At 35.0% G+C, this 25,828-nt stretch overlaps 1 protein-coding gene across 3 annotated transcripts in view; it reads right to left on the reverse strand.

Annotated features, from left to right (window-relative positions):
* Positions 1–4,764: 4,764 nt before the first annotated feature.
* Positions 4,765–25,828, reverse strand: part of SCLT1 (sodium channel and clathrin linker 1) — a 175,766-nt gene continuing 154,702 nt past the window's right edge. For 2 of the 3 annotated variants that reach the window (XM_059378370.1, XM_059378369.1), the window contains 3 exons: positions 12,491–12,569; positions 9,491–9,586; positions 4,765–5,299 (listed from right to left, as the gene is read on the reverse strand). In XM_059378370.1, the coding sequence (XP_059234353.1) occupies positions 5,237–5,299; positions 9,491–9,586; positions 12,491–12,569 (238 nt within the window). In that variant the 3' untranslated portion in view covers positions 4,765–5,236. The remainder of the gene's footprint in view (positions 5,300–9,490; positions 9,587–12,490; positions 12,570–25,828) is intronic. The other variant, XM_059378371.1, reaches the window with a different exon arrangement.

A 25,828-nucleotide genomic window follows, 5' to 3' on the forward strand; every position in this document is an offset into this window, starting at 1 on the left:
TTAGTGGGTGATAACAATTTCACCAAAAAAAAAAAAAAAATCCTGTATTTACCAAAAAACATAAATATGTTGTGTTTAACAACTGTAAAGCAGTTGATATCCTGTTGTATGATTTCCTCTGTCAAAAGAAGCATGGTATTCAACATGACCTCTGAAAGGCATTTTTTTTCACTTTGAGTACTGAGGACTAGTTGAGGCAAGTTGCTTAACGATTATAGTACCTTATATGTTTGGAAAGGGAATGATAAAACTCTAACCAGAAGGTCTGTTGAATTCTATGAGGTAATAAATGCAAAATGCCAGCACGTATCTTCCATAGGACAATACACAGACATTAGTCATAAAGATCAGGATGAGTACTGTAGATCCAGGGAAAGATTCCCCAATACATTCCAAAAAAATTTTGGTTACTTGTAGAAACATGATTATAACTTTTCCCATTCTCTTTTATCCCCTACAGTTTATATGAAAGGAGATGCTAGTCTCATATTTTTAATCTTCACAAATCTTAGTGTTAACAGATTTTCTATGCATCACATTTTGCTCTGATTTTTTTAATTCTTTGAAAATATTGAATGAAAATTTCCATGATGCCATATTAAAAGCTTCCAGGGTTTTAAATAAACATAAAAAAAAAGAACAAAACCCAGTGATTACTAGGCTGCTACATGGATCTACTAAAAAGAAATCTATCTGGGGGCACACAGTGGCTCAGTCAATTGAGTGGCTGACTCTTGATTTCAGCTCAGGTCATGATCTCAGGGTCCTGGGATTGAGCCCCGAATACTCAGCATGGTCTGCTTTTCTCCCTTTCTTCAAAAAAAAAAAAATCTGACTACATTTTTTTCTTGGACAGGATTACCAGGTTAGGTCTGTAAAGTATGACAGTTGTGGCATAAAGGAACTTTCGCTGGACAGAATGCTGGGTCTTTCTTGTTAACTTTTGTGATGGTGAAGCAGCAGCAAATGGGCTAGATTAAAAACAGGCTGAAATGACCAGGTCCCACGGATCCTGATTAATTATCCATACGGTAGCTGGTGGTTACTGTCTTCCAAGAGAACAACTGTATTCACATCTGTCTAGTTCTCATCTTTTTCATGATTATCGTGAGAATATGGGTGGTATGTTTACCAAATCTGTAGATGGCATTGCCATAAATACAAAGTTGTATTTATAAAAGAAACATAGCACTAAAACAAACAAAACAGAAATGGTCCCTATGCTTATACGTAGCAAACTGGATGACAGACTTGGGAGCTAAAAGGACCTCAGCAGCACCCAGTAATGACATAACAAAATTTAAAAGGAATGGATGACCAGTCTGGCTTCTGGGGCAAAGATATGGCTCAGCAACAAAACCTCTGGAAAAGACTTTAAGATTTGAGTCAAAAATATGCTCAATATCTCCCAACAGTGAAATTCAAATTCCAAAAAACCAAACATGATTTTAAGCTCATTAATGGAACTGCACATTCTAGAATAGTAATTTTTCTTTTTTCTCATCCCAAATACTAATGAGAAATTATATAGTAACTCCCAAAGCGTGCCTCCCTAAGAGACTATGTCAGACTGTCTTGGGGTTGGGAAAGTGGAAGGGCATGTAGTTTGAACCATACCCTTGCCCTGGGGATTCTAGTATGTTGTCTTCCTCACACTTACGTTTCTACCACTTATCCCTTCCCCACCTCTCTGTCATGCTCTATAACAAAGGAATAGTTTTTTTACACCTTGAATATAATTTTTGGTTCTGGGCACAAGACTGATGTATCCTAAGCACATCTGGTATAAAGTAGGTGCTCAATAAATATTTATTGAATGAATGGAGGAGGATATATGGAAAATTGGAGCACTTCCAGAGGCCAGTGCCTGCCCAGCAAAAGGACTCAAAGTGGATTGTGCCATCCCCACCTCCTCCACCCCAGTGAATTTCAACAGTGGTGCCCAGTAACAGCAGTAATTTGTTTTCTAAATAGTGAACTTAAGAATGTATATTTAGAAAGAAATAAACTAGAGAAGACTCAAAGTTCGCTCCATAATGTTATTTTCACATGCTTACATTCCACTTAAGTGGAAGAAACAAGAATGATGTTAGAACTAGTACATGGGAGTGTCTACAGGAAAGTGGGGGCATGTGAGCATGTTTTGTGGTGAACCCTTGGGCTGTAAGACCACTTCCTTAGTGTAGATTGGTTTCCTTGGTAGCTGGGTGAGTGCCAGGGTTATAAATATTACTTTAAAGATCCTTCCCACCCACCCCATGATTTTTGTTTCTTAAGTACATACATATTTATTTAGTTCCATATAAATACTAAGGTAAGACAGTTAACACTGCCCCAGAGGCACACGTTTGAACAAGTCTGAAGGGCTGGTAAGGGACAGATTTCATACATAACACTGAGGTAATGCCGTGTCTGTCTCCTCTCTGTGCACATATCTCTATGTATATATACATTTTAAAATAAACTAAAAAAAGCTAATTATTTTTGATCAAAATGTTTGTAAAAAAGCCCATTACAGATTTGCTATTTTGGAAAAATTGATAAAATACATTATGGTTAAAGAACAGAATTTATACCAAAATGTTTAAAGTATTTTTTCATTCTTCCTTGATTTGTCTGAGAGTTGGTTTGGCAGACTGCGTAGCTATGAAATATTCATATTTGCTGAATAAACGAATGACTGAATTGTTGCTAATGTTCTCCCATATTTGGGGTAGTTACAGTGATCACACCAGAGGAGAAATTAGAAGATTGTTGGCTGCCCCAATTTGCATATTTGTATACAAAGGGAAGAAGAGGTAATCATATCTCTTTTCTTCCTCAGGGAGACACAAATAAAGAAACATGAATAAATAAAATGAACTGGCTGTGTTGTCTTCAATTTCAGATTTACATCATTTCTTTCTCTCGAAATTTCCTATTCATTTCTTCTGTCTCCTAAAATACAGTTCACAGAAAAATGATATTTACTATCTTTGTAAATGAAGGCAAGACTGACCAATATGAGAAAAGTCAAATACTCCACTACATTTTTACTTTGGAAATCTAGCTAACAAACTTTTCTGAAAGAAAAACAGCCATGTATGTTCAATTCTGTGGGTAAACACAGCTTACCTCTGTTCAAATTCAGCAGAGGTAAGAAAGGCCTATCATCTGCCTATTAGTAGCCTATCCTTTATTTGGAGACAATCTGAGTATACAAGGAGATCCAACTGGAGAGAGGGTTATCAACATTCAAATGTAAAGAGTAGGTGCCTATGGCCAAAGTTTAAAGAAAGTGCTTATGCTGAAAGACCTTGAAGAAATGAGTCTGAGAAGTTAGATTTTCTTCTTAAAAAATGACAATAATCATACTTATATTCCATTTGTCCACAATGTTAGTTTCGGAAGTGCTTCCTCCTACAGTCTCATTTTTTGGGTATGATATAATTCTAGCATATTCTCTAATTAAAAAGTTTTTAAAAATAATTTTTATATTCTATAAACATGAATATGAACATAACTTTTATTACATGGAAATTAGCCTGTGAATGACATGGGAAGAAATTTACATTAGAGAATCAAATGAAAAATTCTGAGGAAATGAAAGTAAGCTAAGTGCCTAATTATCATTTAACTCTCATTTTTGTATTATTTCATCTCCTCATTGCATTTGACACTAGCCACCATTTGTCTCCTCCTACACATAAGATAGGGGTCCCTGCCTCCTTTAGTTTTTGTCATATTCAGTTCTCCTGACTACAGCCTTCTCCCTGCTCCTCTTCAGTCTCCTTCAAGGACTCCTCTCCCTGAACTCATTCAACAAAATGAAGACATTTTTCAAAGGTCCTGTCCTTCAAAATTCTTCTCCAGTTTTTGAACAAAACAGTTACTGAATACCTTCTGTGTGCCAGACACTATGTTGGGTTGCTAAGAATACAAGGAAGCAGGGCGGACATGGATCTTGTTCTCAAGGAGTCTGTAGACTGACGGCATTGGAGAAAAGATTCAAAAAGAGTTCATTACGAAGTTTCCCAAGTGCTGGGAATCAAAAATCCAGCACATGTTATGAGAACTACAAGGGGACTTGACCTGGTCTGGAGGCTGGAAGACTCTCTGAGCAGGGATGTCTGGCAGTGGTGACTTGAAGAACACGCAGATGGCAAGGGAGACACAGAGATCCCGGGGGAAGAAAGGATCATGTACTGATGGAAGCAGAAGGCTGCCATCAGAGCTACCGCACAAGAAATGAGGGGGAAGAGGTAGTCTGCCACATCACATAAAGCCTCCAGGCAAGCTTCTAGACGCCATGGCTTGGATTTTCAGTCCCATGCCAAAGACTCCCTTCCTGTTCCAGTTTGCCAACACCAGTCCTAAGCTTCTGACTGACGGCTGCTTGAATATTCACACATGCAGGTTTTCATGTCACTTCAAATTCAACTCATTATCTTTTATATGGACTACTACAATAGTTTCCTAACTTGTTAACCAGATGCAAACTTTCCTGCACTTGTCACTGGAAAGCAGGGTGTCCCAAGTTCAAACCAGGAGCAGCAAATAGCTAACTATGTGGATCTGTGAAAGTCAACTAGACTGCAATAGTTTAATGCCCATGCATTCTCAGACTTAAAGATTCCATTTGATTAGTACTGCTTTGAGTAAGAGAGCAAAATAAAAAACAAAACCTCCCATTCTTAAATATCTGATAAATACTGGAAATCATATAAATTGAAAATGAATCACTACAATTATACATTAAAATACATCACAGCATCATTTTAGAAAGTGCATAATTTATTACATTTATGAGTTTATAATAAAATGGATACTTGGGAACTTAAAAAAATGAGTTACGAGTAACAATTAGATGTGAAATTCTCAAATCACGGAACCTGAAATATTAGAATTCTACCATTGTCTTAAAAAATCTCTTTCTCATGATTAGTATAGCTTGAAAATTATTACGGTCTTCCAAGGGAAGAAAGGGGGAATTGAAAAACAGACATGTTGATGAAGGCAATGAATTCTTCTCAGCTGGCTTTATTCTCCACTGAAGCTCAATATAAGGTTATCTTTTCTTTACTTACAGGAAGCTGCCACTGTTCTGTTTTCCAATAACCCTCAAAACAGAATGGAAAATGCTTATGCAAAATGGCACAAGCCTTAACCATTCTCTGCAGGTTTTTACCATTTCAATACACTTCTAGTCCAACAGCTTTCCCAATTCTAAAGTTCTGCGAGTGAGCTATGAATATTTTTAAATATTTTCCAGATTCATCATGGAGGCTGCTTTTCTTCTCTGCACTGTAATCACACTGAGCTGCAATTAAAATAGACAATCAGTAAGTAGTTACTTTTTCTATGAAAATCTTATACTAATACAAAGTATAATGCATCAAAACTTAACAATTATTGAAAATAATCTTACTGGAGGGGGTCCTATAAGAGGTCATTTTTGGTGTTCATGTCTGTTTTACACTTGTAATACCCATATTACACTACAGACATGCATGTCAAATATGACATTCCATAGCTAAGAGTGATATATAGTACTTAGAATTCCAAAGCATATTTCAGTGATACAAACCATCTAAATAAAAAGTTAACTAGAAAAGTGAGTAAAATACAAACTAAGTGTGATCAAGCACAACACTAGGTTGGTAATAAGATGATGACAGATCATAATAAGAACGCTCTAATACATAAATAGTCTTCAAATATCAATTGGAGTTGATATTATATACACAAAGTAAAAAAAAAATCCAATAGTACAATAGAGTATGCATTATAAAGAAGATTTCTCACTGCTGTTCTTCATTCTATAGCCCTCTTTCCAGATACAACCACTATTTCCATTTTCTAAGTATATTTCTAGAAATACATTCTAAATGAGAATAGATAACATATATTTCCTCACCTCTTTTTATTTTAAAAATGATAAAGTACTGTACATATTTTTCACCTTTTTTTTCCTTCCAAATGATCTACTGTACCAATGACTCCATGTGAGACCTACTTTATTCTCCTTAACAGCAGCAAACCTTCCCTGTATGGATATGCCATAATTTAACTGGCTTCCTATTGATGGGCATTTAGATGGCTTTTAATCTTTTAAAATTATAGGCATTGCTGCAATTAGTATTTTGACATGCTTCTCTGCACAGACTTGCCCAGGTGCAAGTACACCAGCTGCAGAATAAATTCTTAGAACGACTGGGTCAAAGGTGATAAACATCATAATTTTTTGAAAGATACTGCCAAACCATGGCTCCAAGAAATTGCGCCAACATACATTTACATCTGCGATGTGTGCAAGTGCGAGCATAATGTATTATCAGACTTCATGATCTGACATGATCGTGAAATGGTGAAAAATGGTATGTGATTATGGTTTAAGCCTGTGTTTGTCTTATGGGTGAGGATGAGCACCTTTTCAAATGTTTAAAAGCCATCTGTCTTTTCTGTGAATATTTTTTATTCTTTTCTATTGTACTGTTGCACTTTTTTTGTTGACTTACCCATTCTTTACATACATGTTAAGAATATTACTTTTGTCTCATGTTTTGCAGGTATTTTTCTCAGTTTGTTATTGACTTTATGACTTTAAAAATGCAGACACCTGAAATTTTACATGTTCACATTTATTAATTTCTTTTCATAGTTCCTGGGTTTTGTGTTCTTGCATAAAAAGGCTTCACCACATTGATTTTAATGTCAAAAGAATATAGTATGGCTTTCAGTGGTTTAGACTAATACACTTAGAACATATAACTATAGTCCAAAGATGGAGGAAGACTGTACAGAAAAAGTTGATCAGAGCAGCATATTCAGAGCATGGAGGACTTGGTACAATGCAGGGCTCATGTATGATGCTGGGCTATACTGGTATGTTTGACATGCACATCAGAGGAAATAATAATCTTCTAACTCCACTCCTTCCTTTCATTAAGTATCAGGCCCTTAGCAAGAGAGTCTTTCTAATAGCAATTTTCAGTTTTTAAAGGAAGATGGGAAAATTAGAAAGAATTCAGAGAAAGCAAAGATAAGGATTTAAAAAAACTGAATGTATGTCTAATAGAGAAAATTTATAACTTGGACTCATTTAGGATAGAAAAAAAATTAACTCCATGGAATGATTCCTTTTTGTGGATGGGGAGAATGCTGAATGATTACTTTTCATCTTTAAATGTAAACAAGATGGAGGAGAAAAGCTTAAGGAAAAACCAGTAAAGTGGTTACTGACACGACATAAAAAAAAAAAAAAGACTCACAAAGAGAATGGTGAAATCTTTGTCATCAGAGAGTTTAAGTAACAGGAGAAAAACATCAGTGTTGGGTTTACTTCTGTCAGGAGGGAGACTAAACGAGATGCCAAGTGGGTTATTCAATTAAGGTTCTATAATTGTTTCCTTTTATATAGAAATCAAGGTAGTTGATTTTAAGTAGGAATTTTTTTTACCCAAGTCCTTAAAAAAGGTACACTTGAAGCTCCAAAGATTGTGATGTAGAGATTTAACTTGTTATATAACTAAGTATTTACTAACAACTTAATGATTATGCTAAGTGCTTATATGTATTAATTCCTTTGATTTTTCAGTAAGTCTATAAGGGAGGTGTTATTCTATATCAAACTTGAAGACACTGAGGCTTAGAAAAGTTGAAATTGCCCCAAATCACATGGCTACTTAATGGCCCCAGGCTATGTGCCTGACACCAAAACATACACTTTTAAGATACTTCCCAGTATACCTTGGCTCATGTTAACTTATAATCTAAGTGAATGAATGCTTTCTTGAATGATAAACTACTTAATTCATAATTTAATAAGATAAGTTTATTTGATAAAGCTATATTTACTTTCAAGAGGGAGGGGAACAGAAGGGCAAATTACTGGATTTTCTTTAACTGCCATGCATTGTTCATATCAGAGGTAGATTTCAAAAACTCTATAAATATCACACACGTAAACTGAATTCAGTAGAGCTCTTGTACTATGTATGAAGTACTGTTATAGCTACGCATATTAATTTTGATTGAAACAGTACATTTATAACCAAATGTATTTAATAAGGTAGTAACATGGTTTCTTTGCCTGCCTATCTATATCTATCCATCTGTCTATCTAAACTGTTTCCAGACTATCTTTGTAATTGCCAGATGATCTCACACTGTTCCTAATAGGAGGGAGGGACTATTGCTCCCACTTTAGAATAAATGGCCCATTGACTTTATATGATATGTGTATATTATGAGTAATTACCCCCTTCGTATTTTATTGATGTTATGCATTTTCTACTCTATTTCCCATTGGAAAACTTCTATACAGTATTTTAGATTTATATGGTTATATACAAATGTGCATTAAATGAACTTAACCTATAAGTCATTTTTCCCATTTAAAAACTACAATATGTGCTTTGGTGAGTGCTGTGAAGTGTGTAAACCTGGTGATTCACAGACCTGTACCCCTGGGGATAAAAATATATGTTTATAAAAAATAAAAAATTAAAAAAAAAACTACAATAAAAAAAGTACAATTTCAAATATAAAAATAAAAATAAAGGATGATTTCAAATATTATATCCAAAGCAATGTTTTCTACTTCCAAATCTGTCATTGATCATGGCTAGACAGAACAAAATTCTAGAGCAGTGCTGTCCAGAATAACTTTTTGTGATCATAGAGTTCTATTTATGCTGTCCAATATGAGAACCATAGTTATATATGGCTACTGAGCACCAGAATGCCAGCCAGTGTGGGGTGCCTGGGTGGCTCATTTGGTTAGACATTTGACTTTTGATTTTGGCTCAGGTCATGTTCTCAGGGTTGTGGGATCAAACCCTTCATTGGGTTCTCCACAGCATGGAGTCTGCTTGAGATTCTCTCCTTCTCCCTCTGCCCCTCCTCCGACTCGCATGTGCACTCTCCCTCTCTCTCAAATAAACAGATCTTAATCTTGAAAGAAAGAAAGAAAGAAAGAAAGAAAGAAAGAAAGAAAGAAAGAAAGAAGTCCAGCCAGGGTAATGAGGATTTCAAATTTTAATTTACTTAATTTTAATAATTAAATTTGAAGTACTGCTTATGGCTAGTGGCTATCATATTGGACAGCACAGTTCTAGATTTAGGTGTCAATTTAAGAGACTCATGTTGATTTCATCTTTTTTTTTTTAAAAGATTTTATTTATTTGTTTGACAGACAGAGATCACAAGTAGGCAGAGAGAGGAAGGAAGGGAAGCAGGCTCCCCACTGAGCAGACATCCCCATGTGGGGCTCGATCCCAGGATCCTGGGATCATGACCTGAGCCGAAGGTAGAGGCTTTAACCCACTGAGCCACCCAGGCACCCCTTGATTTCTTTTTTTAATGTTTACTTTTTCAACCTCAGATATTAGAGATACTAATTTTAAATAGTTTAATCAAGTAAAAATAAAACTTTGAGTTCTCTGGGAACTTTTCTTATCTATGATCTACTCAGACTATTTACTCTAGGGATAATAAGGAAGCTCCCTACCTGCTGGGAAGCTGAAGCCGCTCTCTGTTCTGCCTGACTTAGACGCCTTTGAAGTCTGTTGGCTTTTTCTTGATGCTCTAGAATTAGTTTTTCATTCTGTTATAGGGAAATATAAAATAAACAAGTTAGAAATCCATAAGTGACACAAAAAGCTTTTGTAGAATAATCAGTGAAAAATCTGAATATCACTTTACTTCTTATAAAATGCAAGGATAATCTATCTCCAAATTTACATTTTTTCAAATTATGAACTTCAAATTTCAAAACTGGTTTCACACTTTAACTACATTGCCCCTCCCCAACCTATGTTTCCAAAGAAAGTGAATTAAATCTAAAATCAAAGTGAATCAGAAATTAAGACCAAGGGGCACCTAGGTGGCTCAGTGGGTTAAACCTCTGCTTTTGGCTCAGGTCATGCCTTCAGTGTCCTGGGATCAAGCCCCACATCGGGCTCTCTGCTCAGCAGTGAGCCTGCTTCCCCCCCTCTGCCTACTTGTAATCTCTCTGTCAAATAAATGAATAAAATCTTAAAAAAGAAAGAAAGAAAAAAAAAAGACCAAGATTTTCAATATTTGATATTAATCTTGAGATGCTAGCTCACTATTTCAGAATCATTGGGAATATGAAAACATAGACTGCTGGGCCTCAAAACCAGAGCTTCAGCAGGACGGGATGAATTTTGAGAATCAGCACTCTTACTGAGTTCTAACTTAGGTGGTATTAATGTTTGGTAGTGATTCAGAACCACTATGTGAGAGCAAGCTTCTAGAGAAATTGTGATGGTGCCACTATTAAAGTGCAAAGAACAGAAAATATTCATTCTAGAAGTCTTGATTTTTAAGGAAATAGACTTGTATTAAATGATTTGTATGTTAAAAGTGTTACTCCAAGGAGGAAGAATTCTGTTTTCACATGCTCCCCAATACATGGGGAGGGCACGTAGAGGGCATGAGGGCCATTAATAGAGTTATTAGGCATTGGTATGGATTGAAATATGTCCCTAAAAAAGGATGTTGAAGTCTTAACCCCCAGTACTTGTGAATGCATTCCTTATTTGGAAATAGGGTCTTTGCTGATAATTAAGGTAAGATGAGGTTTTAGGGTGGATCCTAATCCATTATGCCTAGTCCCTTCATAAAAAGGGGAAATTTGGCCATAGAGACTGACATGGACAAAGGGAAGGCCACATGAAGATACAGGAAAAATACCATCTACAAACCAAGGGACGCATGAGGCCACCAGAGGCAGGGGAGAGAGGCATGGAACAGATTCTCCCTCAGACGAAACCAATCTTGTTGACTTTTTGATTTGACTTCTGGCCTCCAGAATTGTCAGACAATAAATTTCTGTTGCTTAAATCACCAAGTTTGTAATACTTTGTTAGAGTAGCCTCAGGAAACTACACAGACATCATGAATATAAATCTGTCACAATATGCTGTCATGCAGACAGGATCAAAGAAACTATCAATTATAAAATATATTCGTCCTCTTCATAATACTAGCCTGAAAAAAGTTTTTGTACAACTAGAATGTGGTTTTCTGGCACTTGTCTGAATTGAGAGGATAACACCAGTTTAATTAGAAATAGAAAGAAAAGGGCGCCTGGGTGGCTCAGTTGGTTGAGCGACTGCCTTCGGCTCAGGTCATGATCCCGGACTTCCAGGATCAAGTCCCGCATCAGGCTCCCAGCTCCTTGGTGAGTCTGCTTATCCCTCTGACCTTCTCCTCTTTCATGCTCTCTCTCGCTCATTCTCTCTCAAATAAATAAATAAAATTAAAAAAAAAAAAAAAGAAATAGTAAGAAAAACACACTTTCTATGAAGAACTAGATAGTTCCCAGGTCCTAACATATAAGTGATAACAGTGAATGTCAGGCATAGTAATATAAAATACTGAAATAACAACATACTGTTAAAATGAGCTTATTATATTTCTTATTGTACCCAATAGCAAAATTAAATTTTATGAAAAGAGCTATATTGGCTGTTTCAATTTGCCAAGATATTTAAATAAGTAGTCTTAAATTTAAAAGGGGGAAATCCCATCATTTATAATTATCATTTTCATAGGTACCATCAGACTACATACAATATGCATTTTTCTGTGCTACTACCATAATGGTTAAGGAACATTCCAGGTTAGGTAAATCATAATATTTGCAACTGTTCTTTTTCAACTGATCATTTTGATTGCTTTTGATCTTCCAATATTATTAACATTATTGTATTGAGTATCTACCTTTAAATTTTTTCTTATTTTCAATTATTTCCTTAAGTACAGATTCCTGGAAGTTTTGAAAACTACAATGAGTATTTTAAGAGTTACTGTTTGCATTCTAAATAGCTCATACCAAGTTATAATGCTTTGAAAATTAAGAATAATGATTTCATTACGGCTTCTATAGATGGCCACAAAAATATAGCCTATTAATGAAATTCCAACAAATACATAGGAAGTTAGAAGATCAAATGAAGAACTAGAATTCTAGAAAGCTCTAATCATAATCTAGAAATTGTTAACTTTTTTTTTTAAAGATTCAAGGAGAAAAATGATGAGCTCTTGCTGCATTTAGTTCTAAGCATTAATCTGAAGGAGTATTTTAATATATTCCAATAGACAAAAGTAATTTCTACGTATCTTATGTGTTGAAATAAAACAAAATACAAGGAATGGGCTAAAAAATATAATCTTAGACATGCTTAGAAATGAAGGGGATCTTAACACATTTTCTGCAATACAGCATGTTACAATGGTGAGACTGAAATAAGAACTCTACCTTTTGTCTTTTATATATGATAAATGACTGACTTTCAAAGCTTTTATTCACATTATAAAATGTGGACTTTTAGGGTTATGGATGATTTTTCTACAAAGAGTACTCACCTCTGTATGGTCATCTCCAAGTTGAGAATTAATTTGGAGTTGGCTCAGGTAAAATTCTATAACATGTGTATTGAGCTGCAGCAGAAAGTACTTCCTGGGAGAGTCATTATCTTACCTCAACTACCTTTTCATTTGCCATTTCCAGCTGAGAAAGCAGCTCTTGGGTATGAAGTTTCTGTCGACTCAGCTCACTCCTATTAATCAAGAGACAGCCCCCCACCCCAAGCCATTAATATCATTGTTCAAAAATCTAACAAAATAGAATCGTTTTTAATGAGATATATGTTTATGTTTTAAACAAAAATACCTTATGTGCAAAATAGTCTCTTTTTAATAACCCATATTTTAAAGAGCTCATTTTTTTTATGACATGCTCATGTATTCTGGAGATGTGTACATCTCTATACAACAATGTGAATACACTGGACACAACTGAACTATATACTTAAAAAAGATTAAGATGGTAAATCTCATGTGTATTTTATTGCAACTATAAAAATGTTAAATTTTATGTAAATTTTACCACACAAAAAAAGCAAAAAAAACCACACACACATATGTTCTAAAACCACTCAAGGGTTTTCAATATTATTTTGAGGAATTATTTGGCTTAAAATGTACATTTATTCATATTAAACATATAAAGTATTTGTTACTATAAAATCTCATAAACTATTGTGATTCTTCCCTATAGTATGCATTTTTAAGATTCATATACCGTTTTGTGAGATTAAGAGTCACTTATGGGGCATTCTAAATAGCTCATATTTAGGGTTTGGGCTCAGTGGTTTGGGCTGCTGCCTTCGGCTCGGGTCATGATCTCAGGGTCCTGGGATCGAGTCCTGCATCGGGCTCCCTGCTCCGCAGGAAGCCTGCTTCCCTCTCTCTCTCTCTCTCTGCCTGCCTCTCTGCCTAAATAAATAAATAAAATCTTAAAAAAAAAAAAAAAAGAGTCACTTATGGTTTGTCTCCCTCCCAATCCCATCTTGTTTCATTTATTCTTCTACTACCCACTTAAGCCCCCATGTTGCATCACCACTTCCTCGTATCAGGGAGATCATATGATAGTTGTCTTTCTCTGCTTGACTTATTTCGCTAAGCATGATACGCTCTAGTTCCATCCATGTTGTCGCAAATGGCAAGACTTCATTTCTTTTGATGGCTGCATAGTATTCCATTGTGTATATATACCACATCTTCTTGATCCATTCATCTGTTGATGGACATCTAGGTTCTTTCCATAGTTTGGCTATTGTGGACATTGCTGCTATAAACATTTGGGTGCACGTGCCCCTTTGGATCACTACGTTTGTATCTTTAGGGTAAATACCCAATAGTGCAATTGCTGGGTCATAGGGCAGTTCTATTTTCAACATTTTGAGGAACCTCCATGCTGTTTTCCAGAGTGGCTGCACCAGCTTGCATTCCCACCAACAGTGTAGGAGGATTCCCCTTTCTCCACGATGGGATTGGGAGGGAGACAAACCATAAGTAACTCTTAATCTCACAAAACAAACTGAGGGTTGCTGGGGGGAGAGGGGTTGGGAGAAGGGGGTGGGGTTATGGACATTGGGGAGGGTATGTGCTTTGGTGAGTGCTGTGAAGTGTGTAAACCTGGCGATTCACAGACCTGTACCCCTGGGGATAAAAATATATGTTTATAAAAAATAAAAAATTAAAAAAAAATTCATATACCGTGCTTCTTAGAGGAACTCAATTTTTGGAAATTTAAGGTAATACTAATCACTCCAACATCATTTCAGTTGTAGTATATTCAGAACTGGCATTTATGTTTTGGTTGTATATGTGCTATATTTTATACATTCATATCCTTTATGCTTTAATAGATGGATTTATCTTATGCATAGAGCTGGCTGTCTTCTTCCTCTGCTTCTTCTTTTTTTTTTTTTCTAACATATAAGCATTATCTTGCTTTGACCAAAGATAATTTTAAGATTCTCAGGTTAGAAGCAGAAACAGTATAGTTTTCTTTTCTTTTTTTCTTAAGATTTTATTCATTTATTTGTCAGAGAGAGAGCAAGAGAGAGCACAAGCTGGGGAGTGGCAGGCAGAGGGAGCAGCAGGCAGAGAGAGAAGCAGGTTCTCTGCTCAGCAAGGAGCCCAGTGTGGGACTTGATCCCAGGACCCAGGGATCATGAACTGAACCAAAGGTAAACAATTAACCAACTGAGCCACCCAGGCATCCCAGAAACAATGTATCTTAAAAATAATTTTTAAAAAGATCAAATTTCTGAGTATCAAAATACCCAGTTAATTTAGGATTGGTTTTTATCCTTTGACCTTCTGCTTCTTAAATAAATCAGAAGATTAACACTTCTAAAGTAACTTCAGCTTTGAATTTTTTCCAAATGAGCTACACAGCCTAAAAACTTGGTAGCCCCTTAAGTGACCTATATGTATATGAATAATTGTTAAAATCAGCAATTTGCTATAAATATATAGGAGAGAATTAAAAAAGTCACCAACAAATCAATTCCACAAATATTTACTGAACATTATGTGCCAAGACAAGGTATATGGTGGTAACCACATAACTGTTGCCATAATAGAACTACGAGGGAAATGGCTTCATCCATACAAGATATGGTCTACAAGGACACTGAGTAACTACCATTGATTCCATGATAGACAAACCCATATGTTTTATCTTTGCTTTCTGTTAGTGTAATAATAATGTAGAATAAATTACTGTGCTTACTTTCAAGTATTTTGCATAGCTTATAATTACTGCTACAACATAACATAACAAAAGGAAGAAAGGCAAAATGATTGAAGTGGCCAGTCTTCTAGGCCAAATATAATTAAAGGTAAAGCTATGCACATTAGTGCTAATGAGAAATAACCTTTGAGTACTACTGAGATTAAGATGATACAATGATCCCATTTATAAAGTCAGCCAACATTCAGTTTATAATAAAGACCTTTCCAGAAAACACCTACTGCATAATTTGATACCTAAACCATTCACTTACACATTTTACATGATAGTAATAATTTCTGACAAGTACTATTGGATAGTAATAATTTTTCACAAAGTTTAAGACCACAAAGATTCAAATGATTATTTGAATTATTTTTAATCTGTATAAATATGTTGTTGTGTATCAAGCTCTGTAACCCCCAATGGATGGTAAGCAAGTTTGTTATTCATCTTTGTATCCTTAGGATCTGGTACTCAATAGAGCTTGGCAAGTAATAGTGAAGATGATGATGGTGAGAATAACAGCAAACACTTTCATAATGCTTACTATGTGACAGGCACTTCTGGGTGTTTTATTTACATTATTTAGTTTTCATGATAACCCTTCGAGATTCCCAGTTTTACATATGAAAAAATTTGAAAATAGAGAAATTTAAAAATAAAGTTAGGTGACGTAGCTAGCTAATGTGCATAATTTTATATATAGTTCATTGCATGTGATATAAAATCCTAGTCATGCCTACAAAATGTAATTTTGAAATGCATTTGTAAAATGTAATTGATTTACTGCCGTCCCTGTAACCAAAATTTTATAAAATTTAGCAACAAAGGAATATATGCTATATCTGTTAAAACATTAAATGTTTAGTAAACAAATTATTAATGAAACTAATAATTTCATTAATTGAAAATTGATAAGTCATCAAATTCATCAATCTGAGATGCAAGTAGGTTGAGAGTGAGAACGCAAGGCAAGGGTTTCTCATCTGTCATCCACAGATAAACTTTAGGTATGCTCTCAAGCACCCTAAATTACCTGCAAGATTTTGTGTGTACTGTCCTTTCTGGGAAGACAGTCCACAGATTTCCTGAGATTTTTAAGAGGTCTGAGGCTTAAGTAAGGATAAGGATTTTGTCTGGACTTTCCCTCTAGAATATACAAAGTTTTTTTTAGATCTTCATGTTTTAAAGTATGAGCAAACTGATTGGAGTGTTTTAATGTTAGATGTCTTTCTAACACAAACCACATCCATAATGTATCATCTATAATTATTTCCACTTTTGGCTTCATTAATGTGGTTCAAGCATTTAAGGGCACTTGGCAAGCAATCCAAATACAGAGTTTTCTAGATTTTTACAATATTCCTTCTGTTCTTTCAGGGTTGTTTGTCCAAATGTACTGCAATAGCAAATTCTCCAAAGTATCCAATTTAGTTTTGAAAGACATCATAATTTTTTCTTTCTGTACTCATATATCACTGGTATATTTACTTATATATTTCCAAAACAAATACAACTGGCATAACCTAGTTTGGGAGCAAACAGTGACACTTGTAAAACAAGTGACAGATGACAACATTAGAATGCAGTCGACTAAGGCAAGGGCATTTAGAACACTTTGGACAATTGGTGAGCATTCTTTGCACAGCGATTTACTTCACTGGTTAATGTTGTTTTATGATTATTAAGCGGACACTAGCCAAAGGAGTTTTCTACTGTACCTCGACTTTACTATTGTACCTTATTATCACTTCAAGTTTGCAAAGCAGTTATTATTCTCATCTTCTAAGTAAAGGAGGTAAAACTCAGAGAAGTTATTCAATGTTCCTAATGTTATGACTGAATCAAGACTCAGAGAAGTTATTCAATGTTCCTAAGGTAATGCAATGATTGAATGAAAAAATGGGGTTCGTACCAGGTCTTTAATCAAAATCTTCTCTCAATTAAAGTACACTGCCTTGGGGCACCTGGGTGGGTGGCTCAGTGGGTTAAAGCCTCTGCCTTTGGCTCAGGTCATGATCCCAGGGTCCTGGGATTGAGCCCTGGATCAGGCTCTCTGCTTGGCAGGGAGCCTGCTTCCCCCTCTCTCTCTGCTTCCCTCTCTGCCTACTTGTGATCTCTGTCAAATAAATAAATAAAATCTTAAAAAAATAGTACATTGCCTCATAATTTCAAGAGATATTAGTAAAGTGTATCTGTGGCATCATATAATATTAGACCCAAAAGGCAAAATAAAGATTCTCTCTAAAAAAAACCAATAATCCTAAGTATATGGCAAAATGGTCAGTAATTGTGAAGATTGTGATCTCAATTTTGTATATGGCTTCAAAAGACCTGACTACTAAAAAAAGGAAGGTTTCAAATTTCATTCAGTTAACTAAAAATACCACAGGTTAAAGCAGACATGCCAGCTTTAGATATATAAGAGCACTCTTTGTCATAGTCCCAGGTTTTTTCCTTCCCTATCTGCGCATTCTCCCTAAGTGATCTCATCTATTCCATGACTAAAGAAACACTAATGAGCAACTCAAATGTAGCCTGTCCAAAATGCAAACTATTTCTTATCTCGACCACCCCAGGTTTCCTCCTTGCCAGTAGAAGGCCTCACCATTTACCCAGAGGTTCAAGTCTAAGCCAAGGCTTTTCTTTGACTCCTCCCTTGACTCATTCCCTGTATTTGACATCAAATAAATTTGTCTTACTTCCCTAATAGATTTCATAACTGCCTACTTCTCCCCATTTCAGTTCTAAGCTCTAAGCCACTATCATCTGTTGCCTCAAATACTGTAATAATCTTATATCTGGTCTCCCTGACTCCATTTTTGCCCCTTCCTTAAGTCCATTTTCCACACAATAGCCAAGCTGATCTTTTAAGGATCTAAGGATGTTTAAAATTCTTCAATAATTTTCCACTACTGTACACTGGTCTTTCTCTTAATTTAGTCTTACTTAAATATTTTACTTATAATAAGTAAAAATATTTTACTTAAAATGCCCTAAAAGATTCTCATGATCTGGTCTATGCCTAGTTCCTCAACCTTATACCCTCTCTCTCTACACTCACTATACTTTTTTTTTAAAGATTTTATTTATCATTTGACAGACAGAGATCACAAGTAGGCAAAGAGGCAGGCAGAGAGAGAGCGAGGAGGAAGCAGGCTCCCTGCCAAGCGGAGAGCCTGATGGGGGCTTGATCCCAGGATCCTGAGATCATGACCTGAGCTAAAGGCAGAGGCTTAACCCACTGAGCCACCCAGGTGCCCCAAGACTCACTATACTTTAATTACATGGATTTATTTCTTCATAATACGGGAGCTTCATACTTGTTATTCTTTATTGGCCTGAAATATTTCCCTGGCTTTCTTGTATAGTTGATTTATTTCTATCATTTAGACCATGCTGAAGGGAAGAGCTTCCACTCCAAATGTGCTTCAATTCTGAACATCACTGGCATGTATAATAACTGAGAAGTATGGTTGAAACAAAGTTTTCTCTATAATGCATGAGTTTCTTTGAAAACACCATGTATACTTAAAAAAAGAGAAGTTATGGTTCTTTAAGGAATGGGAGCTTGAAATTGGGCCAACATCTTAGACATTATCGTCAATTACTGTAATTGCTCAGATAATTCTGTTATTATTGAGGCACAATTTAAGGTAAGAATAGCTATGTATATTTTGGTTGATATAGCATAAGGGAAATTTCCTCAATGCTTGAAATCCTTTAGTGATGACTAAAGATTAAATCACATAAGCCTCTATTCTATATTATACTAGAGAATTAAAAACAAAAGGTGTACTATTCATTTCAAGGAAATGATGGATCTGCCAGCTGTAGAAAGTGCTTTCTTTGAAACTCTCTTATGACAAATTAACATAGCATGTGCCAGATGTTTTTTTCTGTTGAATTATACTGTAATATGCTTCAGTTACTTTTAGTAATTATGCATTTTGTAATCTGCCAGTACCTGCAGCTGCCTCTCATTCTATTAAAAAAAAAAAAAAAAAAAAAGCAGTTACGGCAGCCAAACATTACAGATATATAGCCAAGAATAATGTTTTAGAGACTGAAGAAAATTCCATAGGCTAAAATGCTGTGTGTTCATATTAAATATATATGTTTATATAAGTATTTATATATCAATAAAATCGTACTGAATGTACAGTATGTATATGAATGGACAATATGTAATATTTTCATCAGAAAAATAATTTTCTTTAGATAATACTACATGCCATAAATTAATTAGTTAATTAATTAGTTAAATACAATTTTATTGGTCAACTATATGCCAGGCAAGATGTTAGCTTATGGTCTTATAGAAGAAAATAGATACTAAACAAAAAAACAAACAAACAACAACAAAACTTGAAAAAAAAAAGAATAGATGCAAATAGGAAGTTCAGTAAGTATCATAAAGAATGAGCAGAACGGTATGGGTGTGAAATAAAAGGAAAGACTTGATCTGTCAGGGGAATTAAAAATATTTTATAAAAAATAATACTTGAGTTGGGTCTAGAAGGAAGAAAATTTTTTTCAGATGGGAGTTGGGAAAGGACATCCCTACAAAGAAATAGCATGTACAGACTACTTTCCTTCATATTTCACATCCAATCCATCAGCACTTTCTATTACCTCTAAAAAAAAATTCCTAACAAATTCACCTTTGTTTTTCTTCTTAGTCTAAGCCACCATTAACTCATAATAAGAACCTTGTAGAAGCCTTCTAAGATTTTTTTTTTAATTTTTATTTATTTATTTATTTAGTTAGTTATTTTTATAAACGTACAATATATTTTTATCCCCAGGGGTACAGGTCTGTGAATCGCCAGGTTTACACACTTCACAGCACTCACCAAAGCACATACCCTCCCCAATGTCCACCCCCCTTCTCCCAAAACCCCTCCCCCCAGCAACCTTCAGTTTGTTTTGTGAGATTAAGAGTTACTTATGGTTTGTCTCTGAAGCCTTCTAAGTTTCCCCCCAGCTTTATTATTCACTCTCATTTTCCACATAAAAGCCAGAGTGATCTTAAAAAAAACAGATCAGGTAACTTTTTTCAAAACTGACCACTGCCAATTCACATTTAAAACCCTTTAACATGACTAATAAAAACCTACAAGATCAGGTTCCTGTCTAAAGCAGAGACAACGTTCACTAAACATTCTGTTTGTTCCATATACATTTCCTAGACTCTTACGCAGTTAGACTGGGTCCTTATGACTAGTTTGGCCAATGAGGGTAAAAGGAAATGATGTGTATCACTTCAGAGTTGAGTTAGTTAAGCGCCAGTGTTCTTCCATCCCTCGCTTTCTCTGTTTCAGTGATTTCAGGAAACCACATGTTCAAGATGGTGGAATGTCTACCAGCAGAGCCTTTCTGCAAAACTGTCTGATATGTATAGTATGAGCAAGAAAACCTTTGTTGTGTTAAGTCTATGAGATGTCAGGGTTTGTTTGCTGTGGTGGCTGACAATACTTAATGTATTTCCCAAATCTGTCACTATTGCCTTTATTTTTCATACTATTTCTTTCACTTCAAACATACCAAGTTTATTCCTGCCTTGGGGTCTTTGCACTAACTGTTCTCTTTGCTCACTACTTGATCTCTTTTCTTTCTCCTGATGTTTAAATGACAGGATCCTCTTTGTCATTAGATTATCTTAAGATTTATTTTCTCATAGTATCCTCCTTGTCTACCATTTTCAGGTCCCCACCCATTCATCATCACACTTACTGATTTCAATTTCTTACATACTACTTATTATCTGATTTTAAGCATGCACACACACACACACACTTATACACACGCAGTAATTCTACTTTCCCATCAATAATCTACTATCTTTAAACAAAACAAAACAAAACAAAACTGTATCATCAGTACTTAAAGAACAGGCCATTCAATAAATATGTGATGAGTGAGTAGAGTGCAGACTAGGAGCTGTAAAAGGGCTGGCTGAACACGTTGGGTTTATTGAAGTGGGTGTTTGGTGTGGCTGGAGCACAAGGAACATGAAGGATTGAGGTAGACAGGCAGATTTCTGATAGGAACATGGAGAAAACACTATAAAAGACCTATAGGCAATAGTAAAGCAGAAGGCTTTAAGTAGGCAGTGCCAGAATCATAACTGCTTTTCAGGAAAATAATTCTGATAGCAGTATGAAAGATGGAATAGAGCAGAATAAAACGCCTGGCAGAGAAACCAGAGGGAAAGAAGCTGCTTTAACAGTCATGATTAAAGATGCGAAGGATCTGACAGGTGGCAGGACAAATATATTAACACGTTTACATATATGCAAGTATTTCTTCGGACAGATTCCTGTACCTGGAATTTCAAAAGCATCTGTACAGTTTAAGTCTGTTAGATACTGCCACATTACCTTATAAAAAGGCACTCCCACCAATAATGCACACCTTTCCTGTTTCTTCATGTATTTGCAGACATTGCATAAGAATTCTTTTACATTTTTGTCAATTTGCTGTAAAATTATTGTTTAAATTTGCATTTCTTCAGCAAATAGTGTGACTGAACCTGATCTGCTCAGTTTAAAGGTGCTTTGTATTTCTGCTTTTATGAGCTGCCAGTTCACATACTTTGTCCATCTTTTTATTGGTTGTTAAACCTTTTCTTTTTTTTTAAATCTTTTTCTTAATTATGGAATTCTTCATCAAGTCTGCATATTAGTCCTTTATTTTTGTCATTTGTCTTTTATCTTTGTTTAGTACCTTTCTTCACATAAAAGTTTAATTTTTATGGTTAAATCAATTAATCAATAGTTTCCTTTTTTGTATTCTGGATTTTGTGTTTTATTTAGAAAGAACTTTCCATTCCAAGATATAAAAATAATCCTATTTCTTCTAAAACAATTTTATTTAGCTTGTTAATCCACCTATAATTTACCATATTCTAAATGATTTAAAATTTTTCAACATCATTTTTTCACTATTGATTTGAAATGGCATATTATCGTGACCAAAATTTCTGCTCAAACTATCTATCCCTGTGTAAATACTACCACACAGCTTTACATATTTTAATATGTGGTAGGATAACTCTCATCTCACTTTTTTCCTATAGAAGTTTTTGATTTAGGGCGCCTGGGTAGCTCGTCAGTTAAGTGTCTGCCTTTGGCTCAGGTCACAATCCCAGGGTCTTAGGATCGAGCCCCGCATTGGGCTCCCTGCTCGGCGGAGAGTCTGCTTCTCCCTGCAGATGCCCCAGTTGTGCTATCTCTGTGTCTAATAAATAAATAAATAAATAATAAAAAAATAAATTAAAAAAAATCTTTAAAAAATGTTTTTGATTTAACCTATAAAAATAACAGGGTCTCATTCTAGTAAGATTATTACAGATATAGGACTTACAAACATTATACATTAATAATAACTATTAAACTTATTTCCTCTTGGAAGCTCAAAATTCCATATTACATATATTTCAAGATAAAAGAGAAACTAAGAGGGAATAATTATAGATGAATTAATAAAATTTTACAAATTAAAGCAAACTTAAAACTGAAAGAAGATACCACAGAGGAGCTCAGACTTTTTTTTTTTTTAAGATTTTATTTATTTATTTGACAGACAGAGATCACAAGTAGGTAGAGAGGCAGGCAGAGAGAGAGGAAGGAAAGCAGGATCCCTGCTAAGCAGAGAGCCCAATGCAGGGCTCGATCACAGGACCCTGGGATCATGACCTGAGCCTAAGGCAGAGGCCTTAATCCCCTGAGCCACCCAGGCACCCCAGAGCTCAGATCTTTAAAAAGCTTTTATAGTAGCTTATACTAGTCTCTCAAAAGAGACTAAGATGAAAAACTTTCTTCTATGGGAAAATTATTTAATTATTTTGTGTTACATTTAATTATGGTTATATTTACTTATGGTATGATCTTAAGAAATCACAGGTACCTGGTAACTGATTGTCAGTCATCAGATATAACAAAGGTTTCCAAAGGCAGCACAGGTAGTCCAGAGAGGACTCTAGCATCCTAAAGGTTTTGTGGCTATGCTGGTATTTGGTTTTGTCTCTAATGTTTTTCTAACTGTAGTAAATAGGTGGACACATAATAAGCAAGAAAAATAGCCAACCTGTATGAATTTAAGTGTTATGAAGTAGAGAGGACAGAGGCAAACAGCCAAGTATTTCAAGATTTGTTGAGTACAGACTAGCACTAAGTTTTTAAGGGGCACATTTTTAGGGAGAAAGCTTTGATGCTTAATATGGCACAATAATGGCACACTGGGAAGCAGGATGCCAGGACCTAACCTTCAGAGTTGTTTTTTTTTTTTTTTTTAAGATTTTATTTATTTATTTGACAGAGAGAGAAAGAGAGAGGCAGGGGGAGAGGGAACACAAGCAGGGTGAGTGGAAGAGGGAGGAGCAGGTTTCCCGCTGAGCAGGGAGCCTGATGGGAGAGCGGTGCGGGTGGGGGGTTTATCCTAGGACCCTGGGATCATGGCCTGGGCTGAAGGCAGATACTTAACAACTGAGCCACCCAGGCACCCCCCAGAGCTCATTTTTGATAGCTAGTAATAAACACTTCTTGTTCGAATGGTAGAATACAGAAATTCATGGTATATACAGAGAAACTCTTACAGGGAAAGTCAGATGCATGAAATGAGCCATTTGCTTTTTAAGCTCTGCTCTGTAGTTTATTTTGTAATTTATTATTAGTGAAAGACCTAGTAGTTTGAAGACTTGGATTATACCACTGAATCATTATGAAAACAAAACCATTTCTGAGGGTAGCAAATGAATCCATCCCCAAAGATACAGAAATACCATCTAGGAGTTAGCCTTGTGCACTACTGGTACAACATACCACACATCAAATGGCTAAAGCCCAATATGGATGTTACTGTAAATACGTCCAGTATAGATCCTCACATTCATAATATTTTTTCATTGGAATAAGCATTTTTTTTCTACTTCAAAAATTATAAATTTATTGTGGTATCCATGTAATTCTCTATTTTGATCAATAGGTGAGATGTATCAGTGAAAATGTTTTAGTAGCTACATTTCTATTGCAGAAGATTTTTGACTTGATTTTGTATATATTCCTCAGTGTTATTTATATCTCCAAAGATGAGAGATACAATTTATATATATAAACTTGCCTAAAATCTAGTGCTTTTTAAACTAGTAATGTTTTCATAAATTAAAAATGGAATAAGCACATGAACTTCTCATATAAGTCTCGTGCATTATATCATAGTTTACTTTGACTATAACAATCTCTTAGCATTTATAAAGGCGATTCCCTAAGCCCAGAGTTCACTGTTTGCTTCCTAAACATTTTACATACAAGGCATGGAGCTAACATCTTATATTTGTTATCATATGAATAAAGTCTTACTATAACGTATGGGGTTTACAGATAAGTGGAAAGGATTGGGGCTGCGTGGGATTCAAATTCAGGTTTGACTGACTTTTGAGTTAGTGCTCTTATGTCTAATGCTGTACTGCTTCCTTATGTGCTAAAAACATACTGTTTCTCACCGTTATTAAATATATAATCCTTTTGTGAAAGGAAACAATCTTAATGCAAAATCTTGTGAAAATATTCCTATGTTGAAAGTTAACATTTTAGTTTTGATATGTCTGAGCTTACTAGTACAATTTAAGTGACACAGAGACATGGAAAAAGTTTTTCTTAGTATATTCTTAATATAATTCTATTTCCAACTATGGTTTAAACAATCAACATAGGAATATCAAGCAAAGGTTAACTATAACCTATGAAAGCTAGGTTTTCCTATGCAAAATCTTAAATATATGCAATGAAACCTTGTTAGAATATAACACTTTCTCGGGGCACCTGGGTGGCTCAGTGGGTTAAAGCCTCTGCCTTCGGCCCGGGTCATGATCCCAGGGTTCTGGGATGGAGCCCCACATCAGGCTCTCTGCTCAGCAGGGAACCTGCTTTCCCCCTCTCTCTCTGCCTGCCTCTCTGCCTACTTGTGATCTCTGTCTGTCAAATAAATAAATAAAATCTTAAAAAATATATAATATTTTCTCATAATTTTATAATTTTATAAAAAATTATCATATAACAAAAATTGTTAATTTAAGCATAATTACTCCTTTTAAAAAAGTCTAAAGAAATATGACTAATCTAAAAATTCAAAGCAAGTAAAAATTGTAATCTATTTTTGATAATCAATTTACTTTTGAGCAATCCTTTTCAATCTACTCAATGAACCCAAAATGCCACAGAACATGGGGCTTTTAAAATTTACTAAAAATCAGTGCTCTGTCAAAAAAGAAGTAGAGATGGTGGCTAGAAGAGTCTGGATATTTTTTGTCTACTTTGGTTTTTTGCTCCTGTCTCTAATAAGAGCATTCAAAGGATTCTTTCCATATGTGTTTATTGTGAATTTATTAAAAACGGTTACACTGAATTAGAATGGCAGAAGGAAATGTAGTGATAATAACTAATATCCATTTGAACTTGAAAGGATAAGATCATGATAAAAATTGAAAAGGATGTTGAAAATCTCTCAAGGACAGTCAAGAAGTAGCAATTCAGACAGTAAGAAAATTAAAGAACAAAATCTGAGTATATCTCTAATTTGAATAAAAATATAGATTTGCTAGAACTTTACAGTTTATGAGATACTTTGATATTTATACTTTTTCATAAATAACCTTAGCAACCTAATGTAGCTTTTATTCTTGTAAGTGATAAAATTGAAGCTTGGAAAAAGTGATTTATACATAATCAC

The sequence above is a fragment of the Mustela nigripes genome, chromosome 1, assembly GCF_022355385.1.
Source record: "Mustela nigripes isolate SB6536 chromosome 1, MUSNIG.SB6536, whole genome shotgun sequence".
In the NCBI taxonomy this organism is placed as follows: Eukaryota; Metazoa; Chordata; class Mammalia; order Carnivora; family Mustelidae; genus Mustela; species Mustela nigripes.